Genomic DNA, 22206 nt, shown 5'->3' on the forward strand with positions numbered 1-22206 from the left:
CAGCCACATATTTCACCACACTTCTTTCCATGTCAGAGAGCTGGTTCCAGTCAGTTTCATCGGCACAGCACTGGACATAATGCACTACGTGCCCATGCTTCTAAGCAGTTTTTGGTCTCTTTCTTTGTTAGGTTTTAACACATCTGGCATCTTTACGTAACACCATCTTCTCCCCCCTACTCTACTCCCCCTTAGCAAGCTGCCTCCCTGAGTCATTTTGGGAGGCTGAAGGGGAAGAGCTTACTAGCCTCGGTTCACTTACTATCTCTGCCGACTACCAATATCTTTCATTTTCTTTATACACCAGTGATAAATTCTTCTCCAGTCCTGCTCACACCTATGTTCTCTCACAAGTATCTAACAGAAGGAGGAACTGATTGTCTGAAAAGACACCAGGATGTTTTTCCATTCTTATTAAAGCCATCACTCACAGAACTTCTTTAATAAATCCTTCATTTCGGTTCCTGGATAATAGATTTCTGTTCATTTAAATCCATCCATGTTGAAATAGCAACATGCAAATAGTAGTTCCTGAAATGCTCCATGTGAGTCTGGGACTTCCTCACTCTGGAATTCTCCTCAAACTAAGAAAGTTCTCTTGGTGAAGCAGAACTTCAGCTGTGCGACCCTGGGCTAGCTGCCAGCCTCTCTGTGCCGCACTGCTGAACTGGGCTAACCACCTCCTTACAGGTTGCCAGGAACGTTAAATGAGGCGGTATTTATAAAACAGCCAATGTGTGGCCAGAGTAAAGGCCCAGTAAAAGATAGCTCCTTTTCCTCCTTGATTTCCTTCTATGTTGTAGTCTCAAGAACACGACCTCAGACCAAAAAATATTTGATTTTATAGGAGAACAAAGCAATACTAGGAAGACGTCTTCTGAGATCCTCAGCTGTTTTAGAAGAATATAAGACTGACCTATTTAATACACAGAGCTATCAGAGCCCAAGTAATTTAGAAAAGACACGCAGGATAAGGAAGTGGGGTGCGTTAGGAATTAAACGAGTTTGGTAGCCTTCAATAGGTTACTTCATTTAGGAGCGCCGGGGTGGCTCAGTCAGTTAAGCATCTGCCTTTGGCTCAGGTCATAAACCCAGGATCCTGGGATTGAGGCAGGCCCGCATCGGGCTCCCTGCTCAGCGGGGAGTCTGCTGCTCCCTCTCTCTCAAGTAAATAAAATCTTAAAAAAAATATATGTTACTTCATTTAACCCTTACTGAACAGCCTTGGTATTCCTGGCCTGAACTGACAGAGAAGGAAAGCAAAGCTGGGGATTTTAGGGGGCTCGCCCCAATTCTCACAGCTCTTTAACTAGTAGAGCGCAGCCTGAAACCCAACTGTCTGCCTCGGATGACTGTGTTCTTATCATGCTTTCTTCCTAGTCCTTCATGCCGCCAAAAGTAAGCACCATCAGCCCAAACCACAACAGAACATACTTTCTCTTTCGTGCATGAAAGTTCACTCTCGGCCTCCGCCAGCAGCCGGTCGGCTTCCCTGAGCTCTGCGCGACGCTTCAGAAGGGTCCTCTCAAGGCACTCAATTTCATCGACAATATCTTCACGGTGTTTGAGTGACTTCTCTATCTCTAGCTCATTCACAAGACTTTCAACATTTCCATCTATGAAGTCTCTAAAAAATCATATATACACACATTAAGACACTTTAAATGCAGACGATATAGACACTTGTAGCCTGATTAAAAAATGTACGATGATTTTCTTTTTCTTTTTTTTTTTTTTAAAGATTTTATTTATTTATTTGACAGAGAGAGAGACAGCCAGCAAGAGAGGGAACACACGCAGGGGGAGTGGGAGAGGAAGAAGCAGGCTTCCAGCAGAAGAGCCTGACGTGGGGCTCGATCCCAGAACTCCGGGATCACGCCCTGAGCCGAAGGCAGACGCTTAACGACTGCACCACCCAGGTGCCCTGATTTTCTAATTTCATATGAGAAGCAGTGGGAGAGACACCTACATTTGATTATGTTCAAGGCCTATGTTTACCCTCTTATTCAACATGGCATACTGCTGGGGGCGCCTGGGTGGTCCAGTCGATTAAGCGTCCAACTCTTGATTTCGGCTCAGGTCATGATCTCACGGTCATGAGATCGAGCCCTGCACCGGGCTCTGTGCTCAGCATGGAATCTGCTTGAGATTCTCTCTCTCCCTCATCCTCTGCCCCTCACATGCATGCACAATCTTTCTCTCTCTCTAAAATAAGTAAATAAATCTTCAAAAAAATATATGGTATACTGTTGACACGGAGTACACAATATGCATAAAGTATGATGTAGTTGTTATATCTTTTTTGATTCTTTTTTTTTTTTTTTGGTCAGCACTTGTCAAGACAGTGTTGATACTTCTATTCTTCTGTGGTATAAAAATAAAACAAACTACTACCATAGTAATAATCCATTCCCTTAAAATTCTCTCTCAAGTTGCAGCTCAGCAGCTGCCTCAAGGACTACCTAATTTTGCCATTTACTCTGTTCTGCTAGAGTAAAATTATGGTGACAGTATTTGACAGATCAGAAAGCAAGACACAGGATTCACTAACTCAAGGCTAACATGTCAAAATTATTTGAAAATGAAACTATGACAGAAAAAGATGAAAATAAATTCATCAACATATTAACAAATTCTTTCTCTTTAAATAAAGGCAGATGATCTTTATTTTCTTGCTTGGACATTTCTGTGTTATCCAAATTCTTTAAAATGATCATTTATTATACTTTTATAACTAGGAAAAGAAGTGGTTATCCCACTGCCTTCCTACCCTCCCTCAAACCACCGCACAATAAAAACCCTCTCCCCCATCACATACGTACAAAATAGCATAATCACCTTTGCAACCCTCCGACATCTAGTCCCCGTTTTCTCTTGGTGTGACCCCTGCTTTTCCCTGCCAGGTCTATTAGCCAGTCATGTGTGAGCTCCTAGAAGGTAGAGACCATAGCTCACTCACCTCTGTGACCTCCACAGATCTCCCCCCAACCGTGGTGCCTGGGCTAGTCTGGCTTCCACGACAAAAAACCGGGGAACCACGATAACTCACGGACTACCGCTGAGGATGGGCTTCTACCCGTCTGACGCGCTGAGCAGATACTGCGCTTGTTACCGGACCCTATGCCAGATGCCGGGCACAAAGACGGAGGCCCAGCGACTGCCCTCCTGGGCTCCTTACAACATGGCATGAACAGTACTATACCCAAGGTTGTCAACCCCAAACTGCGGGAGCCTGAGATGAGAAAGGCTTTGTGTGAGAGATGGGATCCCGGACCTTCACCCGGAAAGACAGGGTGGAGTTAGGCAGGGAGTAGGGAAGCCACTTTAGGCAAGGACAGTATGTGCAAAGGTGGGGAGGCAGGAGAAGATGTGGTGTTTGGGGCAACCACAGAAGAGTAGACAGGGCGTGAACAAACACTGTGTGTGGGAGAGAAGGTAAGACAGGCAGGGTTCAGATCTGGAGGGCGGCATGTACTGTGATGGGACTGTGTCACATGGGGGAGTGGCATGCTCAGATCTTAGCTATGTTGAGGGTAGAATGGAGAGGCTGGACATGGAAGGCCAATGTGGAAACTATTACAATGACCGAGGATGACCTGATTAAAGGCCGGGGCAGCAGTGATGAAAGAAGGGGACCAGCTTAACAACTCTTTGTGTATATTTGTAGGACCTGGACACCAGCTGGAGGTGTGGCAAAGTGGGGAAAGAGACACGGAGGACACCTGGCGTGTTTTTAGTCAGGGTAACTGGGGAGGGCGGATGGCTCTGCCATTCTCCAACAGGGCCTACAAGAAGAGCTGATTTGGATTACTGGCCAAGAGAACTCAGACTTGCACTGCGCAGCCTGGGTGTCGCCCAGCGGCTACTACTTTAATTTAAATTCAACTCTATTCCTCACTTCCACTGGCCACATTTCAAGGGCTCAATAGGCACATGGGGCTAGTGACCACTGCTCTGGACAGCACAGATCTGCAGCATTTCCAAGATCACAGAAAGTTCTACTGGAAACACTAATTTAGGTTACCTTAATGAGCCAGTATCTTATTCATCAGAATTATAAAAATAAAATGGCTAACAATAATTACTTCCGCTGTTGATGTTTCTGGATGGTTCTATGTAATTCTTCTACTTCATATTCTAAGTCTTTCTTCTCTTGCAAAAGACCATCAATATTTCGATGCAGTTCTTCCAGTTCTTTCTCCGACTGCTGCTTAGATGCTCTCATGCACAATTCCTGTTTCTCAGATTTTAAATGCTGCATTATGTCTTCTAATCTAGAAACTTCATTCTCCTGAACAAAGGAAAAAAAGTAGTACTGAGAACATCACTTGATGTTTCCCTTCTTTCCTGCCAAAGGCTGCAATTAACTGGGCTTGGAGTGCTATCTACAATGTGAAAACAGTGGTAGCTTCTAAGACTTCAGTGCGAAAAGAAAAATTAAGCCAAGCCAATTTTTCACATCCCACAGATGAAACCGATGACCTAAGAGAGCTTTTAACTTTTCCATCAGCCCAACTATGGTGGACACCCACTCCCCAAGCACCTCTTATGCATGATCTCTACCTCCAGAGGGCAGAAAGTAGAAGAGACCGACACAGCGGTCTCTCCCTCCTCTGGGCACAGGGGAGGGGAGCTGTCTGGAAGGCTGCGCAGAGGAAGGGGTGTTTCGCCTGGGTTTTGAAGAATAAAGGACATGGGGAAGACCTAAGCTGAAGAAAGAACATGTGCAAATGCACGGAGGTCTAGGAGGGCATGTGAGAAACTACAGGACAGCCGGGTACTGCTGGCAGGTAACAGAACCAGTGTAAGAGGGGGTCACATGCCGAGCCGACAGCACTGCCATAAACACACGTGTGCTGAGACTCTGCAGGGCGACGTGAGTGACTACCATTTCAGCCGTGTGAGCACGCGCAGGCCCTCAGCCACCAGCCTGACCGACTGTCCTAGTCCTTGTCTTCCTCTCAATCTCCTGGGAGGGAAAGGAAAATCTAAAGAGCTCTTTAGACTCTGTTTTGAGTTTGAAGGAGGAGTTTGTAGTGCATTCTAGTTCTTTAGAACCACAGAGTTACAAAGCAAGCTAGTGATCAGGAAGTAATCATTTTTTAAATCTAGCCTTAGATAAGAATTTGAAATACACTAAAATTTACGTAGTTAAGGTGCCTACAAATGAAGAAATGTTATACAGTCATTAAAGTACTGCTTAAAAACATTTGTAAAACCACGGGGGAAATGCTTGTAACGTTAAGTGGGAAAAACAGAATATGAAATCTGTGTAAGAATTATGAAAAGAAAAAAATAATTATGAATCTCCCCACCCAGAGATTATCCCCACTACAAACTTGCTGCTCATACACGCGAATACACAGCACATGCGTGTGTGTGTGCACACGGATACATGTGTGTACAAGTACAGGCGGTACTACGTGAAGACACCTCTCTGTACACATCAGTACTTCTCAAAATACACAATAAGCTTTCCAAAAATGGTTAATTTCTGGACTGAAAGCATTTTTGTTACAAGATGGTTAAAGTTTGCAGACTGGCCTGGTATCCTAACTCTTGTCCAGAAGAGTATTTTAATAAGAGAATGCTTCCTCCATTCTAAACGCCAACCTTAGAAAACAAACTTGGGACATAACTCGTTCATAAATAGGTCGAATCATTACATATATAAACTTACTCAGTCTACCATGGACGCACTGTGTCTTTCCACTTACCAAGTTATGATGTTCTGGGACGTTGCAATGCAGCACCCCCACGGGGATGAGGGGTACGGAGAAGCTGGGAGGCGGAGGCCCATACACGATGGGAGCCCCAACAGGAGGTGGGCCATAAACAACAGTGCCGGGGTTGAGAGGTTGGCTATTGTTGGGCAAGGGAGGAGGGGGTGCATACAGGGCCATGCCCTGGGGTACAGGAGAACCATCGGGAAACACAGTGTACATCATGTATCCGGGAGGAGGTACGAATGGATGGTCCTCTTGGTCGTCTAGCTCACTCTCTTCCTGGCTATCTCCTCCACTGTCTGCATCTTAAAGAAATAAACAGAAGCATGTTTTACCCCCATGGCTTATTAGGTAAACAAATTTTGTTGAGAATGGCAGCATTTAGGCCCAAATCCCTGAGACATGGGAATGAAACTTTGCAAAAAAGGTCAAAAGCAGTTTTGAAAAGCTGATCAAAACAGGGATTCATGTTCTTTTCAGTAGCTGATCATTGAGTTTTTCTTGTGCCTATCTGCTGATCTGCTATTTTCTGTGTTCATTCGTTCATTTATTCAGCAGCCATTCGGGTGCCTGCTTCAGGTGGCAGAAGAGACCAACAGAAATGCAGAGCTGAGCGGTGAGACCCACAATCATGGTGCCCGGCACCCCGAGCTGCTGGCTTCCCTGCTTATCTCCCTGACCGGCAGGATCCACATTTAGCACTGATGACAGACAGCACACAGCAGGCACTCAATAAATAGCTCCCGAATAAACACATTCTCCAAAGGTGATATTCCCATTTTACACTCAACACTGTAAAAGGAGCTCAATAATTTGCCTAGGCCCACGCAGCTGCCTACAGCAAGAGCTAGGATGGGCTCCCAAGTCCGACTCCTCCTCTCGGGGTTTTAGAACGTGGACCTGTACCACTTCACGTTAGTCGAGCTAAACAATGCCAGGACACAAGGATGGAAGCACCTGCCATGCTCCAGCAGCACAGGGGAAGAAGCTGCTCAGTCAGCCTGCGTGAGGCAGGGGGGACGAAGGTACATAATGGAGTGTTGCTGGAGGACCTGAGTCTTGTTGAAGGTTAAGCAGGAACAGATTAAGGACAGGAAGGAAGAAGGACGTTCTTAACAGAGGGTTTAAAACAGGGAGGTTAGAGGAACGTGCCATGCTGTGGGTATCTCAGGCAGCTGGGATGGCTGACTGTGGGACAGTAATGGGAGGTGAGACAAGAGGTCACTGGCCAAGGCCGCAGCACAGAGGGCCTTGCAGAGCAAGCTAAGGAGTCTGGACTGTGTCTTACAGATTTCAGGGAACCAATAAAAGAGAAATGCAACTTCCCTTCTTTGATTTAACTTACCTCTATTTGAAAATGATTTATGTAACCCACTCCTGATGGGAGAATACACCCAGTATCCCGAGACAGGTGGAGGCCCACTGTCCTCCTTTCCATCCTGCCGTCCACGACGTGGTTTTCTAACAGGAGTGGAGGCTGTGTACTTTAGGCCGACACCAGAGTCCTTGGTGGCCTGGGAACTGTGGCTGGAAACCTAAAATAAATGATAGAAGAGCCCACTATTTATTAGAAATGAAAAGGCTGAGTTGGAGAAATGCCAAAGTCTAGAACAAAGTTGAGATGTAGCAAAGTTGAGAAAGAACTGATTTCTTTTCATAGATTCTAATTATCAGTTTTCAGACAGAAGTGAGACATGATTACACAGTCGAGTCAGGTAAACGGACTGAGTGTCGGCCTCTCCTCGCCAGTACTCATCTTTCTTGGTGGCTCCTCCCCTTCTGCCTTATCCTTGACGGACCACCAAGGCAGGCCAAGGAAACCAGTGAATTTTCAAGGCCATCTGGGATATTAGTCTCCTGCTGTCCTGGAAGCCTGGTGTGGCTGTGAAGCTACACTCTGCTACCCTGCCTCCTTCCCAGTCATAAACAGGTCTCCTTCCCAAACCCTCGCCCAGCTTTACAATGTTACATCTAACCTGGCAGCTTCCACATCCAGCCCTGGCTGTCAAGGCGGTCTGGATTCTGGTTAAATCTACACAGCCCTGGGATCCTAGTGTGTCAGCCGCTTCACCCTGACTGTTGCCTGTCAGCTGATTTCTGGCAGGATGTCACCCAGCCCCTTGGCTCAGGATGCGGGCCGCTTACCATCCTCTCCTTACTTCCCACCTTCAAGCCCCAAGCCTTGACCGTTCTGTCTCCTGAACATCTCTCGGTGCCATCTCTTCTCCTCCAGCTCCACTGCTCTAGCTCTGGCTCCTGTCCCTCGCAGAATGAGCTCACACAGCGCCCCCCACCCCGCCCCAAGTTCACCCACCGCCAGTCAGGCCCCCACCCTCAGCCTGATTATTCCTCCTAGTCTATGGCTCTGATCATATTACACACAGCCTTGTCTCCAAGGCCTCCACAAGTCAGTGCAACAGATTTTGAGGTCCTTTTCAAAAGTGTGAGTCCGGGACGCCTGGGTGGCTCAGCTGTTAAGCCTCTGCCGTCGGCTCAGGGCATGATCCCGGCGTTCTGGGATTGAGCCCCACGTCAGGCTCTTCCCATGTGAGCCTGTTTCTTCCTCTCCCACTCCCCCTGCTTGTGTTCCCTCTCTCGCTGGCTATCTCTTTCTCTGTCAAATAAATAAGATCTTCAAAAAAAAAAAAAAAAAAAAAGTATGAGTCCAATCTACTTTTCCAGACTCACCTTTCACTGTTCCCATCCAACCGTCCAGCCCCACAAGGCTACTCACCACAGCTCAACCAATTCCCCCCTTCCACATATTTCCTCCCTTCTAAAAGCCCGCCCCTTGAGGGCTAAGTGCTGACTTCATGACTGTGTGTGAAGCTTTCTTTCCTGAACTTCCCCATGCGAGGAATCCCTGACACTTCTCTACACCAGAGCACGCAGGTCAAGTCTGTTGTCACACGCACGCCACTGTTGTAATTACACTGGTGTACCGGTCTGCACCAGCGCATGAGCTCTTTGAGAGCAAGGGCTAGACCATTCCTCATGGCACCCCACCCCACCTAGCACCTGACCTGGATTTCAGTGAACACGAATGAAATGTTGGCTAAAATCAACTGAAATCCAGGTGCCCAGGTTTCTGTCAGCCTCTGCACAGTTTTATACCCATTTCCAACAGGCACTCTGGGCTCGTCGCCTTATCCCCTTGCAGGATCTTCTATCAGGGACCCACAACATACCACCTGAGCATGAATGGGCAATGGCAATATTCCTGAGAAGGACCTATTTTCATCTCAAATATTAAAAACACTCAAGAACTTCAATGCATGGCTTAGCCTAGACACATTGTTCTCGACACCTTCTTCACAAATTGAGAGAAGAGAACATTGTCACATTTCCTTCAAGAAAATTCAGTATACACTCCCAGCATCACAGACTCCTACTTTTGATGATGATGGTGGTGGCATAAAGTACCAATAGCCTCGTCTTTTGAAAGGATCGGTCATGCTGCTGATGTAATCATTCTGATGAGAAACTTCACGTCGAAGTTCAGCAATTTCTTCCAAAACATTTTCAAAGCTTCCTTTGTTATCTGCAAAGGAAAGCCATTCTGTGAAATTGGGCATGAAATCATCTATCTCCCTCCCCTCTCAACAAGTGATGCCATGGCGGCCAATGACCTTGATCAGCTCCTCAAAGCTGACTTTTCGGCCTGTTCCACGGTAATAAGTTTTTGCTAACCCTTAAAAAGGACAGACATACCCCTCTGTTGTTCATTTATAAAGTGAGCCAGAGAGAGAAAACAGATTCATAAACATTATTTCTTTTGAAAATTCAAAAATCTCTTGTCTCACTATAATCAAGTTCCTCAACAGTTCATTTACATAAAATGTTTTTTAAATTCTTTGTTTTTATTCATTAAGCTAATTATCACAGCTCTGTAAACCAAGCATGCAATTATCTATCTCAGTTCAATAAATCTGCTAAGGCGAAAACAAACAGGATCATCTTTTTTTTAACATGATTTGACTTTAGAACAACTGTTTTTAAAACTACTACCCAAATCAAAGCCCAATATTTTACCAGCCCCAGTGAGGTCGAGTAAATTCCGCAGCCTTGCAATCTCTGTCCTTTGTCTCTCCATTGTCTCATTCAGTTTCTCCATCTCCAGCACCTGTGAGTTCGCTCCTCCACTGCCAACATCTACTTTCTCCATCTCATTTCGAAACTATTAAAAAATGACATATACAAAGTTGCCCACAAGTACTTTTTCTCAGATGCACTTATCTTTGCAACCTGATTTAGACTTCTAGAACTTTTACCCATGCTTTACTCATGAGGATGCCACATCACTCCTTGTATTGAAACCGCACTCCACCTGGCACGCAGTAGAGGACCAAGTGCTGACGAACCACTCATTACACTTCCAAATTCTCTGAGCGGTCACCTCCACTACTTTTGTCTTTTAGGAACTGATACAGGCCCAATAAGGAGGAGATCTCAGAGTCCCAGCACTGACCTGCTCCTCTTTATCTCTGAGAAGGTTCTGCAGGAGTTCGATCTCTGCTTCTGCTCGGGTCAGATCCCTGGCCGCTTGCGCCGCCTTTCTGCTGAACTTCTCCGTCTCCTGCAGCTCCTGCTAGGACAGAGGTAGGAGAAAGGCAGCACTGCCATCATTTGCTGTCTTCTTCATTTCTCTCTTCCTCTCAGACTGACCCCTCTGTTTTTGTCCTATCGCCAGCCTGGCTAGCCCATGGGTGTGTGGCACCGGGTTCCACCCTGTCCTGTGCTGTTCCCATCACTTGGCAGCCTGCTCGCCCCCTCCACGGGGCCAGGTGGGCAAGGGGCTGCATCAGAAAGAGCAAGAGCTAACTTTTTCTTCACTATTCTCCAGTCTTCCACGACTGGTGTCTCTCTGGACTCTCATCATTAGATTTTCTCTCCTATGATCTATTGTCTTAATCTCATGAGCATCTGCCCCTTTTAAGCTGTTACAGACAGCATTTCAGTCAGAAGGCAGAACAGCCCGAGAAGTCACATATTATCTGACTGCACAGAGGAGAAGTCTGGGGTTCAGAAGGATGAGATGGCCAGGCTTTCAGCTGTGTAAGCACAGCCATCTCCCGAGGCAGAGCTCTACACTTGGAGGTGGGGACAGTACGTCTCATTTGGTGGTTCCTGTCAGGGCTCAGGAGAGGGCAGGACCCATGGCAGGGCTGTGACGGGAGAAATACAATCTTTAGGTCTGAAGGGAGACAGACAACTTTACAGTGGTTTCTAAGATAACCAAAGTCTATAACAAAAGAACAATGATCCAAGTGGCTATGTGTTTGGGCAGCAGTGCCGGTGGAAGCTTGCTCTAAGCACGTGGACCCACCTCTGCGCGCTCCTGGTTAATTTTCATCACAGTTCCATGAAGGGACTTGAGCTGGTCTTTGGCGATGGTGAGCTCAGCTGTGGCTAGCTTGTCAGAGGCGGCCACGGCTTTCTTTAGTTTCTTCAATTCTCTATCTAAACCAAGAAACTGTTCCTGAGACTTGGCATCTTCAAGTTTCTTCTAAAATAAAAGAAACATTAATTGAATAGATGAACCACTCGGCAGCAATGAATTAAGACACAAGCTCCATGAGGGCAGGGACTCTGTTCACAGCTACCTGGCCCGTGCCTACAATGATAATACCCGGGACGAAGGAGGTGCTCCATACATATTCACTGAGGAAATGAATAAATAAAATCAACGCAAAGCTGTATGGTAAATTTAGAATGAAATCAGTCTTCTTAGTCAAGAACCTTAGTGATCACAGATTTACCCATTCACTGGAAAACCATTTCCTGGCACCATCACCAAGTGATGGACCGGCCCCTTGTGATTGCCATGTCAGGCACTGGGATATGGTGGTAAATAAAGTAGACTGGGCTACTGCCCTCAAGGAGCTTATGAGTGACACTCAGATATACAACCAAAATGTAGTTAGTAGATATCAAGGGACAGAACAGGGTACTGTTTGAGAGAACAGCAGGAGAGACGGAGATTGGTGGGTAGGGGGCAGAGAGAAGGGTGGAGGAACATGGGCCAGGAGACAGAACGGCATGTGGGAAGGCCAGGAGAACTTGGCATTTTTGAGGAACTGAAAGGAGCCTGGTGAGAATAGGAGCGAGCTAAAAGAGGCAGATCATGCCAGGCCTCATAGACTTAAGAATTTGGGTCTTTTTCATAAAAACAACAGAAGTTCCTGGAGAGGGGAGAAATGGCTGGGGGGGCGGGGTAGGGACTAACAAAAGCCAATGCATGTTTTTGAAAGAGCCTGGTGGTGGCTCAGTGGAGCAGGGTCATCAGTGGGACTGGGATATCTGTCAGGTGGCCATACCAGTTGTTCAGAAGAGAGATGATGGCTGGATGGGGGTGGTGGCATCAGAGAAGAGAAAAGGAACTATATTCCAGATATATCTGAGGGGCAGACACAACAGGACTTGGGAACTGAAAGGTTCTCCATCAAGTATGAAGCAAGTCATTCACTGAGGCTGGGAGAAGGGAGAATCATGTGTGGGGAGTGACAAGGTACGAAACAGTGGAGCGTGGGAGAGGGAACTGGTTAGAGAGAAGGATAATACTACCTGTCTGAGGTTGATGACCAAGAGATTATAATGATGCCACTAGGCCTGGGTGGGTGATATTTTTCTGCAGGAATACTCAGCATGGGTTTCAGCCCAAAGAAAGCATACGGCTGCAGTTCTGTCAGGCAAGCGAGACAGGAGAAAAGGACAAGGGGTTTGAGGGCATTTGCAAAAATGGCTAGAGTGGGGAACCATGGAATTTAGGTCAGGTGATGATGAGCAAGGTAGACAGGAAAGCCTAACAGACAGAAAAGGTGGGACTTGTGCCCTGGAGTTGTCAATGAGGCTGAAAAATTGTCAGTGTGGGGTGCAGTGGAGAGAGTTATGACCAGCATGGGCTGCTTCAGCTCGGGATCTCAGAGGTGGTGGGTGCAACTTCTGAACTGGACAAGGTTGAGGATGTGACAATGGGAGGAGATGGTTGAAGTGGGATGGAGGAGCAAAAAGAGAGGCCGGCGTGTTAGAAAGGAAGATGAGGAGTTAAAAGTAATTTCCCATGGATGTGTCCAATTGGGCAAGGGGTTTCTGAGGAGGCAAACTCTTGCCATCAGCACTGAAGCCCTGAGGTCTCTCCTCACGTGCCAGCTCTCTCGTTTTCATCTACCGCGGCACCCTGGCTCAGGCCCTGGATTCGATCACGTGCATCCTGGTGTCCCCTGGGTCCAGTCCACCTCTGGGCCAGCAACGCTCCCAGAGGCCACTGTGGATCAGGCCCCAAGCAGAGCGCCTGCTCTCGGGGTGGCAGGACCCAGGTGTGGGGACACAGGTATCATGCTTTATGGTCTTTCCCACCTTTTTCTCTAACTCCCGGAGTTGGGCCAGAATTCTCTCCTTCTCTTCATCAGCTTCCTGAAGTTGGAGATCTGTAAGGCCTTGGATTTCCTCCATACTTTTTAGATTTTCTTGCAAATAGTGAATTTCATTCTCCAACTGCTGGATTCTCGCTTTGTGCTGCCTCTTATCAAAACTAATCTGTGAGGAAATCAAGTTTCAAAGATGATTTTTAAGCAAAATAAAAACTTTTTAGAGAATCACATGTCATTTTACTAAAGAGTGTAATGAAATTTTGTAGTAATGAGTTACAGGGCATGGTTTTATCTTGAATGTTTTCTAGGATCCATTTTAATGTTTGCATCATCATTAAAAGAATTACATCCAAAAATTCAGATTCTAGCTCGACACTACACTCTAGCACTGTAGTACTGTTTACCTACATGCTCAGAAACATTTCTTTCTCACTTGCTTCCAACACAAGGAAAACACAGCCACAAAGACTCCTGACTGACATCAGTAACCATATTCAGGGTTGAATTTCAGTCACAGGCAGTTTGACTTGTTTAGAGTGAAAATAACAGTAAGTATCCTGTATTTACATGAGAAGGAAGCACTGCAATTTGGTGAAAACCTGAGTATTGGCCAAACACTTCCCTCCAGCTGCCTCTCTCGCCCTTTCCTTACCCGCGCTTCCAGGGCCCTCTCGCAGGCCTGCCTGAACTCTTCTTGTCCGCTCGCCAGTTTCTCCTGCTGCAGAGCCATTTCTTCCTGGAGTTTTCTCTCTCTCACCTGTGCTTCCTCTCTTTCCCACTGGGAGCGTGCAAGGATTTCACTGAACTGTTTCTGCAAATCAGCAAGACTTTTCCCCAAGACATCTGAAGAAGTATGGATTCTGGTAAGGGAGAAAAAAAGATGGTATAAATGGGACCTTTTAGATCTCATGTGGGAGGCTGGGTGCAAACATGCTGGTAGCAGAGCGGGAGCAGAGAGAGCTGCCTAGAACGGCGCTGGTGTCGGTCAGCACCTCAGCACCTCCCAAGTGCAAATCACTGTTTATTCCAGTGACCGCTGTCACTCCCGAAAATACAGGCTCCTAGCAAGCTAAGCATGTTTGCTCAAAGAATAAATGTCCTTTCATTTATTTAAATTAGCCTTGGTTTTCATATTTATTTTCTATTTAAAATTCATAATATGGCTCTACTTCCAGACCATATGCAATGAATTTTCAAGAAAGAGTTACTCTTAAAACTTCTGCTTTTTAAATTAAATAATACCAAACTGTATGAAAGATTTAAATTGTAAAAAAATCAGTGACAGGCAGTTTGAATGAAGCAATCCTGTGTCTCGATCACAGAAATATGACATAGGAACACTTACAAAAGAAATCAGCCATTAACAGAACTTGGGAAGGTGAGTCTATATGAACCTGATGTTCATAACTCAGTAATCTCAGTATCTGGAGGTCCTGAATTTTCATTACCTCATTTCCCCAGCTCCTGACTTCAGTTTTTTCCTTAGTTCATCCACACGAGCCGCCACCTCTTCTGGATGAATCAAACCATCAACCACATGGTTAAGGTGACTCTGGAAATCTTTAAGTTGCTGTTTTAATAGGTCATTGTCATCCTATGGACATAGTGAAATGGGGAGGTAAAAGTTACCAAAACAAAATTTAAAATACACACATACCCATACACAGACCGTAGTACTTGTCATATGATAGTTCTATTCAACTTCCTTTATCGATTCTTTAAAAATGCTTTCTGTTTGGGCTGACAATATCTGAATCTACTGATAAATCTAAAGTCACAAAAGACAGAACCAGGCATTACAATGTTTCCTGATGTGATACAAAACTAAGTACCTATGAACACTACCTAGGAATGCCTTCTTGTTGAGAAGTAACTAACTTGAATCTAAATAAGCCTCCACCTGCAACTTAAGAACATATTAATCAAGACCAGAAAAGATGCAACCAGCAAAATCTAGAATATAGGAAACTATACAGGACAAAGACCTGGTTTTCTTTAAAATATAACAAAGGGGGAAAGAAGGAAGAAACCTATAGACCAGAACAGACTTAAGAATCAAGTCAACCAAATGCAATGTGTGCACTTTATTTGGATCCTGATTCCAACCAACACTTGTAAAAACTGAGCGATTAGGGTTGCGGGAGTGGGTCCCGCACTGGGCTCCACATTGAGTGTGGAACCTGCTTAAGATTCTCTCTCTCCCTCTCCCTGACCACCCCACTCACACTCTCTCTCTCTCTTTCTGAAACAAAACAAAATCAAACTGTGTGAGATAATTTGAAAATTTGCATATGATAAGGCATTTGCTATTAGGGAATTACTATAATTTAAAAATATAAAGTGGTATTTTTTAAAAACCCTTTGTATAGGGGCGTGTGGGTGGCTCAGTCGTTAAGCGTCTGCCTTCAGCTCAGGGCGTGATTCCGGTGTTCTGGGATCGAGCCCCGCATCAGGCTCAGATTTTATTAGAGAGAGAGAAAGAGAGCATGAGTGGGAGGGGAAGGGCAGAGGTAGAGGGAGAAGCAGACTTTCCGATGGGCAGGGAGCTTGACGCATGCAATGCGGGGCTGGATCCCAGGATCCCAGGATCATGACCTGAGCCACCCAGGCACCACAAGATTTTCAGATGTATTTCATAATAATTCAGTGTGTGAGGGGTGTGTTACGGCAGGCATTACAAATGACGTAAAGCTGGCCACGTGCTGATAACTGGTTAAGACGGGTAATACGTACATAAGGATTCATTTTCGTATTCTACTTTTGTATGTGTTTGAAATGTCCATAATTCAAAGTTAAAGAAACAAAACCAAAAAACACTTTGCCATGATACTCCGTCTGCCAAGCAACTTAAAATAAAACCTCTAATACTGAAACTTCTCTAATAGCTTATAATTCTCTGTGGGAGTATTTGTGACATGCCAGCATATTATTAACAAACACAAATATCCCAAGAATTAAATTCACACATCGCCTCTTTCAAGTAAAAAGAAATGCTAAAATCACCTTGAATTGTAAAGAAAAATAGTTCTGCATCCTAAGGTGTTGCCTGTATTCCCCTGAATGCCTATATTCCACTGGAGTGATTAATTTCCTTCAAACTCAGCGAAATACTCTTAACTAAAATGGAGAATTCAGAATTGCAATGAACATGTTAACTGCCTATCCCATCTGGAGCCTGTTATCTGCAAACTGTCCTGCTCACTGCCCTGAGGCGCCCAGATCTGTACCACTGTCTAATCTTGGCCATAAGTGATCCGACCCAGACAATCCGCTGACTAGCCAGAAAACAAGTTCTCACTCTCTTCAAAATTGGACCAAGACCCAGGACATCAAGTCCGTAAGAGGAGGCCTTGTAAAGATATGTCAGCTGGGGCTGGAGTCCATGGTGGGCAAATACAATGCCCACAGAGACAGAGAAGGAGAAATGAGAGAGCCATGTAGCTCCTGAAAGACTGACTGACAAAGCAGCTCTGTCTCCTTTCTGGAGCTCATATTAGTAGGCTTTTGTTCACTGCAGCTAAATGATTTTCTGACAAAGACAATATGCAGAGTGAGATTAACCTGAACTCTGTATCAGGAGGTTAGTAGGCCAAGGACCTAGTTCCAAGTAAGGTAGTCTCACAGCATGGGCTAAGTACTCTGGAAAGCTGACTTCAGTTTCTAACTTGGAGGAGAAGGCCCCAGAAGAAGACATTTTAGTCCCTTTCTTTAAGAAATGTATACTACAGTATTTATGGGTGAAATAAAGGTGTATGGATTTTCTTTTGAAGTATTCCAGCAAACAAAACATGTGGAATGACAGAACCAAGACTGGCAGAATGCTGATTATTTAAGTAGGGTAAACAAAAGACTATTCTGCTTTTGTGATTATTTGAAAATTTCCGTAGTAAAAATAAAAAACAGTAATCTATTGAACACCTGACACACAAGTCAAACAAGAATGGAAAATCTGTACATCTTTTATGATACTTGCTTCAGAAATTAAGCTGATAGCAATAAAAATTAAATTCTAGGTTATTACATTTCCTTAAACTTCGAGGAAAAAATATTCAAGGCACTGGAAGAGGAGAGAGAATTTGGGTGAGCTTATTAGTCTTATTTATCACAACCTCCCCCCTCTCCCTACCCCCCGCCCCTGGCACGGAAGCCTTCCCTAAAACCACAGCATATAACCAAGCATATAACACATGCCACCTCAGCCAGCCAAGTGGCCGTTGGCCTCACAGACTGAAACCTGAGTGTGGATCCAGGTACTTGTTTGCTCAGACATCTGTGCTCTCTGAGAGCTTAATTATCTGGAAAGTCCTGTCCACCTGCTTCTCTGGCAGTCTGTTAGGCAGATTATTATGACAGCGGCAGTAAAAATACTCTGCCAAAGCAAACTGCCACAGATGTAAAATGACTGCATTTTTTTTAAAAGACTTATTTTATTTGAGAGAGAGAATGCATGTGTGCGCACACACAAGCGGGGGAGAGGGGCAAAGGGAGAGGGAAGCAGACTTCCCACTAAGTGGGGAGCCCGACATGATGTGGGGCTTGACCCCATAACCCCAGGGCTCAATCCCATGACCTCGAGATCATGACCTGAGCTGAAACCAAGAGCAGGACTCTCAACCGACTGAGCCCCTCAGGCGCCCCATGACTGCATTTGTAACAGCATCCTTTCTGAGGGGATTGTGAAAACTGTTTACGGTTAAGAAGTTCTGCAACCCACTCTAGTTAAATTCCTGGATAATTACAAAGATATTTCAGTGGAAGAAGAATGCATCAATCTGATCCTTCTGGCTCAGTATGGTGACAAATCTGCTTCTCAGGGAAACGTCAGGTATTGCTTTCCCCTGTTCATTTATACAGCACTTGCTGTGTACTCCCGACACTGGCTCCACGAGAACAACACAAAGGATGTGTGTGTTAATAATCTTACAGCGATGGGCTCACAAGGGAACAGAGGCTACGGTACTATCCCATCCAGAATCTTTCCTTTCTAATAATTCAAGTTGCTTACCACAGGCTGGAGCAGGTTAAGTGTCTGACTAAACACACTGAGGGTGTCCCAAGTAAGAATATATCCTGGACAGACATGTCTCTACCTGCAGCTGTTTGAGTTGTGTGCGGAGCTCACTATTTTCTTGGTCCTTCCCTTCTGAGAGCTGGGCTTTTCTGACGGCATTCCTGAGGGCTTGCTTTTCCTTCTCTAGTTCCGCTTGAAGGGCCGATTGTTCTAACTATTGCCATGGGAAGCAACGACAGGAAAACATAAACAGCAACACTTTTTTTCATCTAGAAGGCCTAAATACATTCATATACATACACATTCCCTTGATAGCTATGGTTTTATAATAACGCAGTTTTATGTTTATATGTTGAAATTTCAAAGCCCAAGTTAATCTTTTTCATATGCCTCCTTCAACCATTAATACTTAACAGTCAACATGAGAATCAGCTCAGCTCAGATATACCAAATTAGACTCTCAGGGGTGGGCCCAAGTACCTACCTTTAAAAGTTCTGTGAGTGATTCAGCAGTTACTGCTTTTCCTTCCCTTAGCCCAATATTTCTCAAACTGTGGTCCTCAAATACCTGTACCAAATCACTCGGTGTGCTTGTTAATAATGCAGATGCCCAGGTTACATCTCAGCCTCAATGGGCCAGAAGCTCTGGCGGGGGTGGGGGGATAGGAATCTGCATTTAATAAGCTTCACAAGTGATTTCATACAGCTAAAGTATACCAATTAGAGATCTGAAGATCAGAGAGAGATCTGTTAAGCTCCATATTCTCAATATATGGCTTGAAGACCAATGCTGGTAGTGTTCCTCCCAAGAAGGGGAATATCCCTCTTAATACCAAGTAAATCTGCGAAAAGGCCAGGATGTTATAATATTTTTGTCAAGACTTACGAGGAAAAAAAAGGACCATGGGAATACAAAGGACAATAGATTTCAAGCTAGTAAAGGCTGGCTTGAAAACTTAGGAGAATTTATTTGAAATGAGATGCCATGTAGAAATTTTATTTCTTATTATTTAGAAATCTGTATTTACTGTTATCTTAATGGTATTCCCCCAATTTCCTATTTTTTTATACTCTGATCTTATCAACTATAGTTTTGTAAAACTTGATACTCTTGAGAAATATAATCTTGACAACTGTCAGGTGGTCATTTGATATCTGATAAGGGATACAAATTAATTACTACAATAAGCATGACCTATTTTTATTTCCTTTTCTAATCACATGAATGCTATTTTATATACATTCCTGGGATTCAAACTATCTTATTTTATTTCACTTTCATCCAATAAGTACATACTGGCCCCTTCTATGTGCCAGGCACTGAGACAGAAACAGGCATATACAATCTAGGTATTCACTGTGCTCCGAGTCTGGCAGGAGAGATGGGCAATTTAAGCTGATCTACAAATTTTAGATCTAAAAATCTAAAATGCTTTGAGCACAGGCCACAGGAAAACTAAAGTAGGATCCTGAACCCAGATTTCCAGCAGGCACAAGAGGGAAGGTCACGGTGGGCTTCCTGGAGAAGGATGCAGCCCGTGTGAATTATAGCTAAACAAAATTAATTTTTAATTTGATAAAGAATATGCTGTAACGGGCCCCTGTCTGCCCCTCTTTCTCTCTCTTCCTCTTTCCTACTCTTCTTCTCGCTCCTGGCATCCAACAGGCATACTTTCAGCACTTCAAATGCACTATGCTTCTTCTCCTCGTGTCAGCCTAGAACACTCATTCTTTACCCCTACCCTTTTCACCCCTGCTCCTTCTGCACAGCAAAATCCAACTCATCCTTTGAGTCTCAGCTGCAATATTTCTTTAAGGCTGTCTTCCCTAACCACACCTCTCCCGCTACAGAACGCTATCCCTTTCTTTCTCCCACACCTGTCTCACTGCTGGACTGCCAGCTCCACAAGGACAGTGACCGTGTCTGTGCTGTTCACTGCACCGTCCATAGCACCTGCCCTCAGTGGCCAGACAGTAAGTGGTTATTGGATGAATAATTCTCTAATTTGCAAGTACAATCTAAACAAGTGGATACTTTATCCAACCAAAATAGAAAGTAGCAAAATAAAATATAACACTAACTTAAAAGAGGTCTCTTAACCTTGTTTTGAGAAAGAAAAACTAGAATTTATTGAATACCAACTGCTACGTGCTTTCATGCCCAATATTGCCCTTATCTTCACGATAACCCATTTTACAGACAAGGAGGCATTTCTCAGAGGCTCAAGAGCTATGAAGTGATTTGCATGCTCACACAGGGGCTCACAGGGGCAATATTTGAACTCAGAACACCTGACTCCAAAAATGTACTCTTCCCATCATTCCACATATATTCTATTAAAAAATGGTTCATCTAACATTAAAGAAAGGCTGGTATGTTAAGGCCACAGGCCTCGCATTCTAGATGGCTTTATGCACCTACTCACCTGGCTGAACCTTCTAAGTTCTTCCAACTCCTCCCTGAGCTGGTTGGCCTCAGCATCCCGTACTTTCAGCTGAGCCTCTAGCTCAGCCTCATAGGCACTGAGATCTCCCTGGGTCTGCTGCAGGGACACATTCACCTCATGCTGCTCCTGGAGGGCACTCTCCAGTTCTGCGAGCTCCTGTAAGGATTCAGTACGTTTATGGAACCCTCCCTGTTCTGCATACGCATCTGCAAGTCGTTATAAGTAACTGGAGCACCGTGAACCAAATGGCCAGCCAATGCTGGCCTGGCACAGAAAGTTTTCATTAGCAATACGAGGAAGCTGCAGGCTATGCATATCCAGGTTGGAAAACAAAATCCTGACTAAACATAATCAGAAAAATCAGTGTGCTACCAACATGTTTTCCAAAGTAATCAGCTGTGTGAAACTTTAAACGTGTCTGAATACATAAGAAGAAAAGAGAGGGGGGATAAAATATAAGGCCTGTTTTCCATCAGTCACCGGAATAAATGTTTTCATATTTATTCTTTCATCCTATCTTCACAGCAACTGTGTAAGGCACAGTATTATCCCCATTTTACAGAAGAGGAACTGGAGAATGACTATCTAAGTAAACTGCACAGGGCTGTGCAGCTTAAAAAAGATAGGATATGAACCCAGATCTGACTCCAAAACCCACACTCTTTCTATTAAACCATAGCACGTTCACTTATTAGAAGAACAAAATTGGATTAGCACTCTCTAATTTAATTGAGGATGATAGATGAACTTGAATGAGTGCTGACGAGAATATAAGTACGTATTGATTAGCATACCACAGTTCTGATTCATTTTAGTTTGTCGGTTTTTTATGATTATTTCAGCTTTTATCTACTTATTTGGGATCATGAAGAACTTGATCAAACTATTCTAAATTAAAGAGGAGGATCCTGTGATGAGAACGTCTATAGAAGGGATTCTCAGCAGTGGTCCAAAAACCACTTGGCGTCTGAATTATTTGGGTTGCTTGTGCAAAATGCAAATTCCACTTATAATCAACAAATGTCCAGAATATATAAAGACTCCTAAAAATCATTAAGAAAAAGACAGACAATCCAATAGAAAAAGGGACACAAAATATGAAAAGGGAATTCACTGAAGAGGAAGCCTGAATAGCAAATAAACAAAGGGAAGGTGCTCAATGTCTTCAGTAATCCAGGGAAAAAGCAGTTATAAAACAAGATATGAGTTTACATGGAGCACAGAGGAACAATTTAAACAAACCATGAGAAAACAACAGACAAATTCAGAATGTGGGCCATTCTACAGGCTGACTAGCCTGATCTCTACACACACACCCACACACACAGCTACAAAAGACATTCTTGGCACAAGTGGGAAAACTTGAATACGGTTCAGATATTAGATGACATCAGGGAATTACTATTAATTTTTCTAGGTATAATAATGGTATTGTTGTGATGGAGGAAAATGTCCTGATTTTTAAGAGATGTGTACTTAAGGGTTGATGTCTTGATGCTTGCAACTTTCAAACTACTCAAGGAGAAAAAAAAACAAATACAGCAAAATATTTTTTTAATCTAGGAGAACACATATTCACTGAACTATTCTTTTAACATTCCCTATAAATGTAAAATTTTCATAATAAAAAAATACCATTTCAAACTCAGCAG

General features: G+C 44.3%; 1 protein-coding gene across 5 annotated transcripts in view; it reads right to left on the reverse strand.

The window, feature by feature from the left end:
- The window catches only part of CNTRL (centriolin), an 81010-nt gene that overhangs the window by 22107 nt on the left and 36697 nt on the right, over positions 1–22206 (reverse strand). For all 5 annotated transcript variants that reach the window (XM_045791042.2, XM_087869404.1, XM_087869403.1 and 2 more), the window contains 13 exons: positions 20534–20710; positions 18187–18321; positions 14545–14690; positions 13749–13956; positions 13083–13262; positions 11053–11232; positions 10195–10311; positions 9759–9903; positions 9119–9267; positions 7072–7261; positions 5718–6031; positions 4086–4291; positions 1435–1627 (listed from right to left, as the gene is read on the reverse strand). In XM_045791042.2, the coding sequence (XP_045646998.2) occupies positions 1435–1627; positions 4086–4291; positions 5718–6031; positions 7072–7261; positions 9119–9267; positions 9759–9903; positions 10195–10311; positions 11053–11232; positions 13083–13262; positions 13749–13956; positions 14545–14690; positions 18187–18321; positions 20534–20710 (2340 nt within the window). The remainder of the gene's footprint in view (positions 1–1434; positions 1628–4085; positions 4292–5717; positions 6032–7071; positions 7262–9118; positions 9268–9758; positions 9904–10194; positions 10312–11052; positions 11233–13082; positions 13263–13748; positions 13957–14544; positions 14691–18186; positions 18322–20533; positions 20711–22206) is intronic.

Source organism: Ursus americanus, chromosome 18 (genome assembly GCF_024610735.1).
Source record: "Ursus americanus isolate L20-20 chromosome 18, mUrsAme1.1.p, whole genome shotgun sequence".
Taxonomy (NCBI): domain Eukaryota; kingdom Metazoa; phylum Chordata; class Mammalia; order Carnivora; family Ursidae; genus Ursus; species Ursus americanus.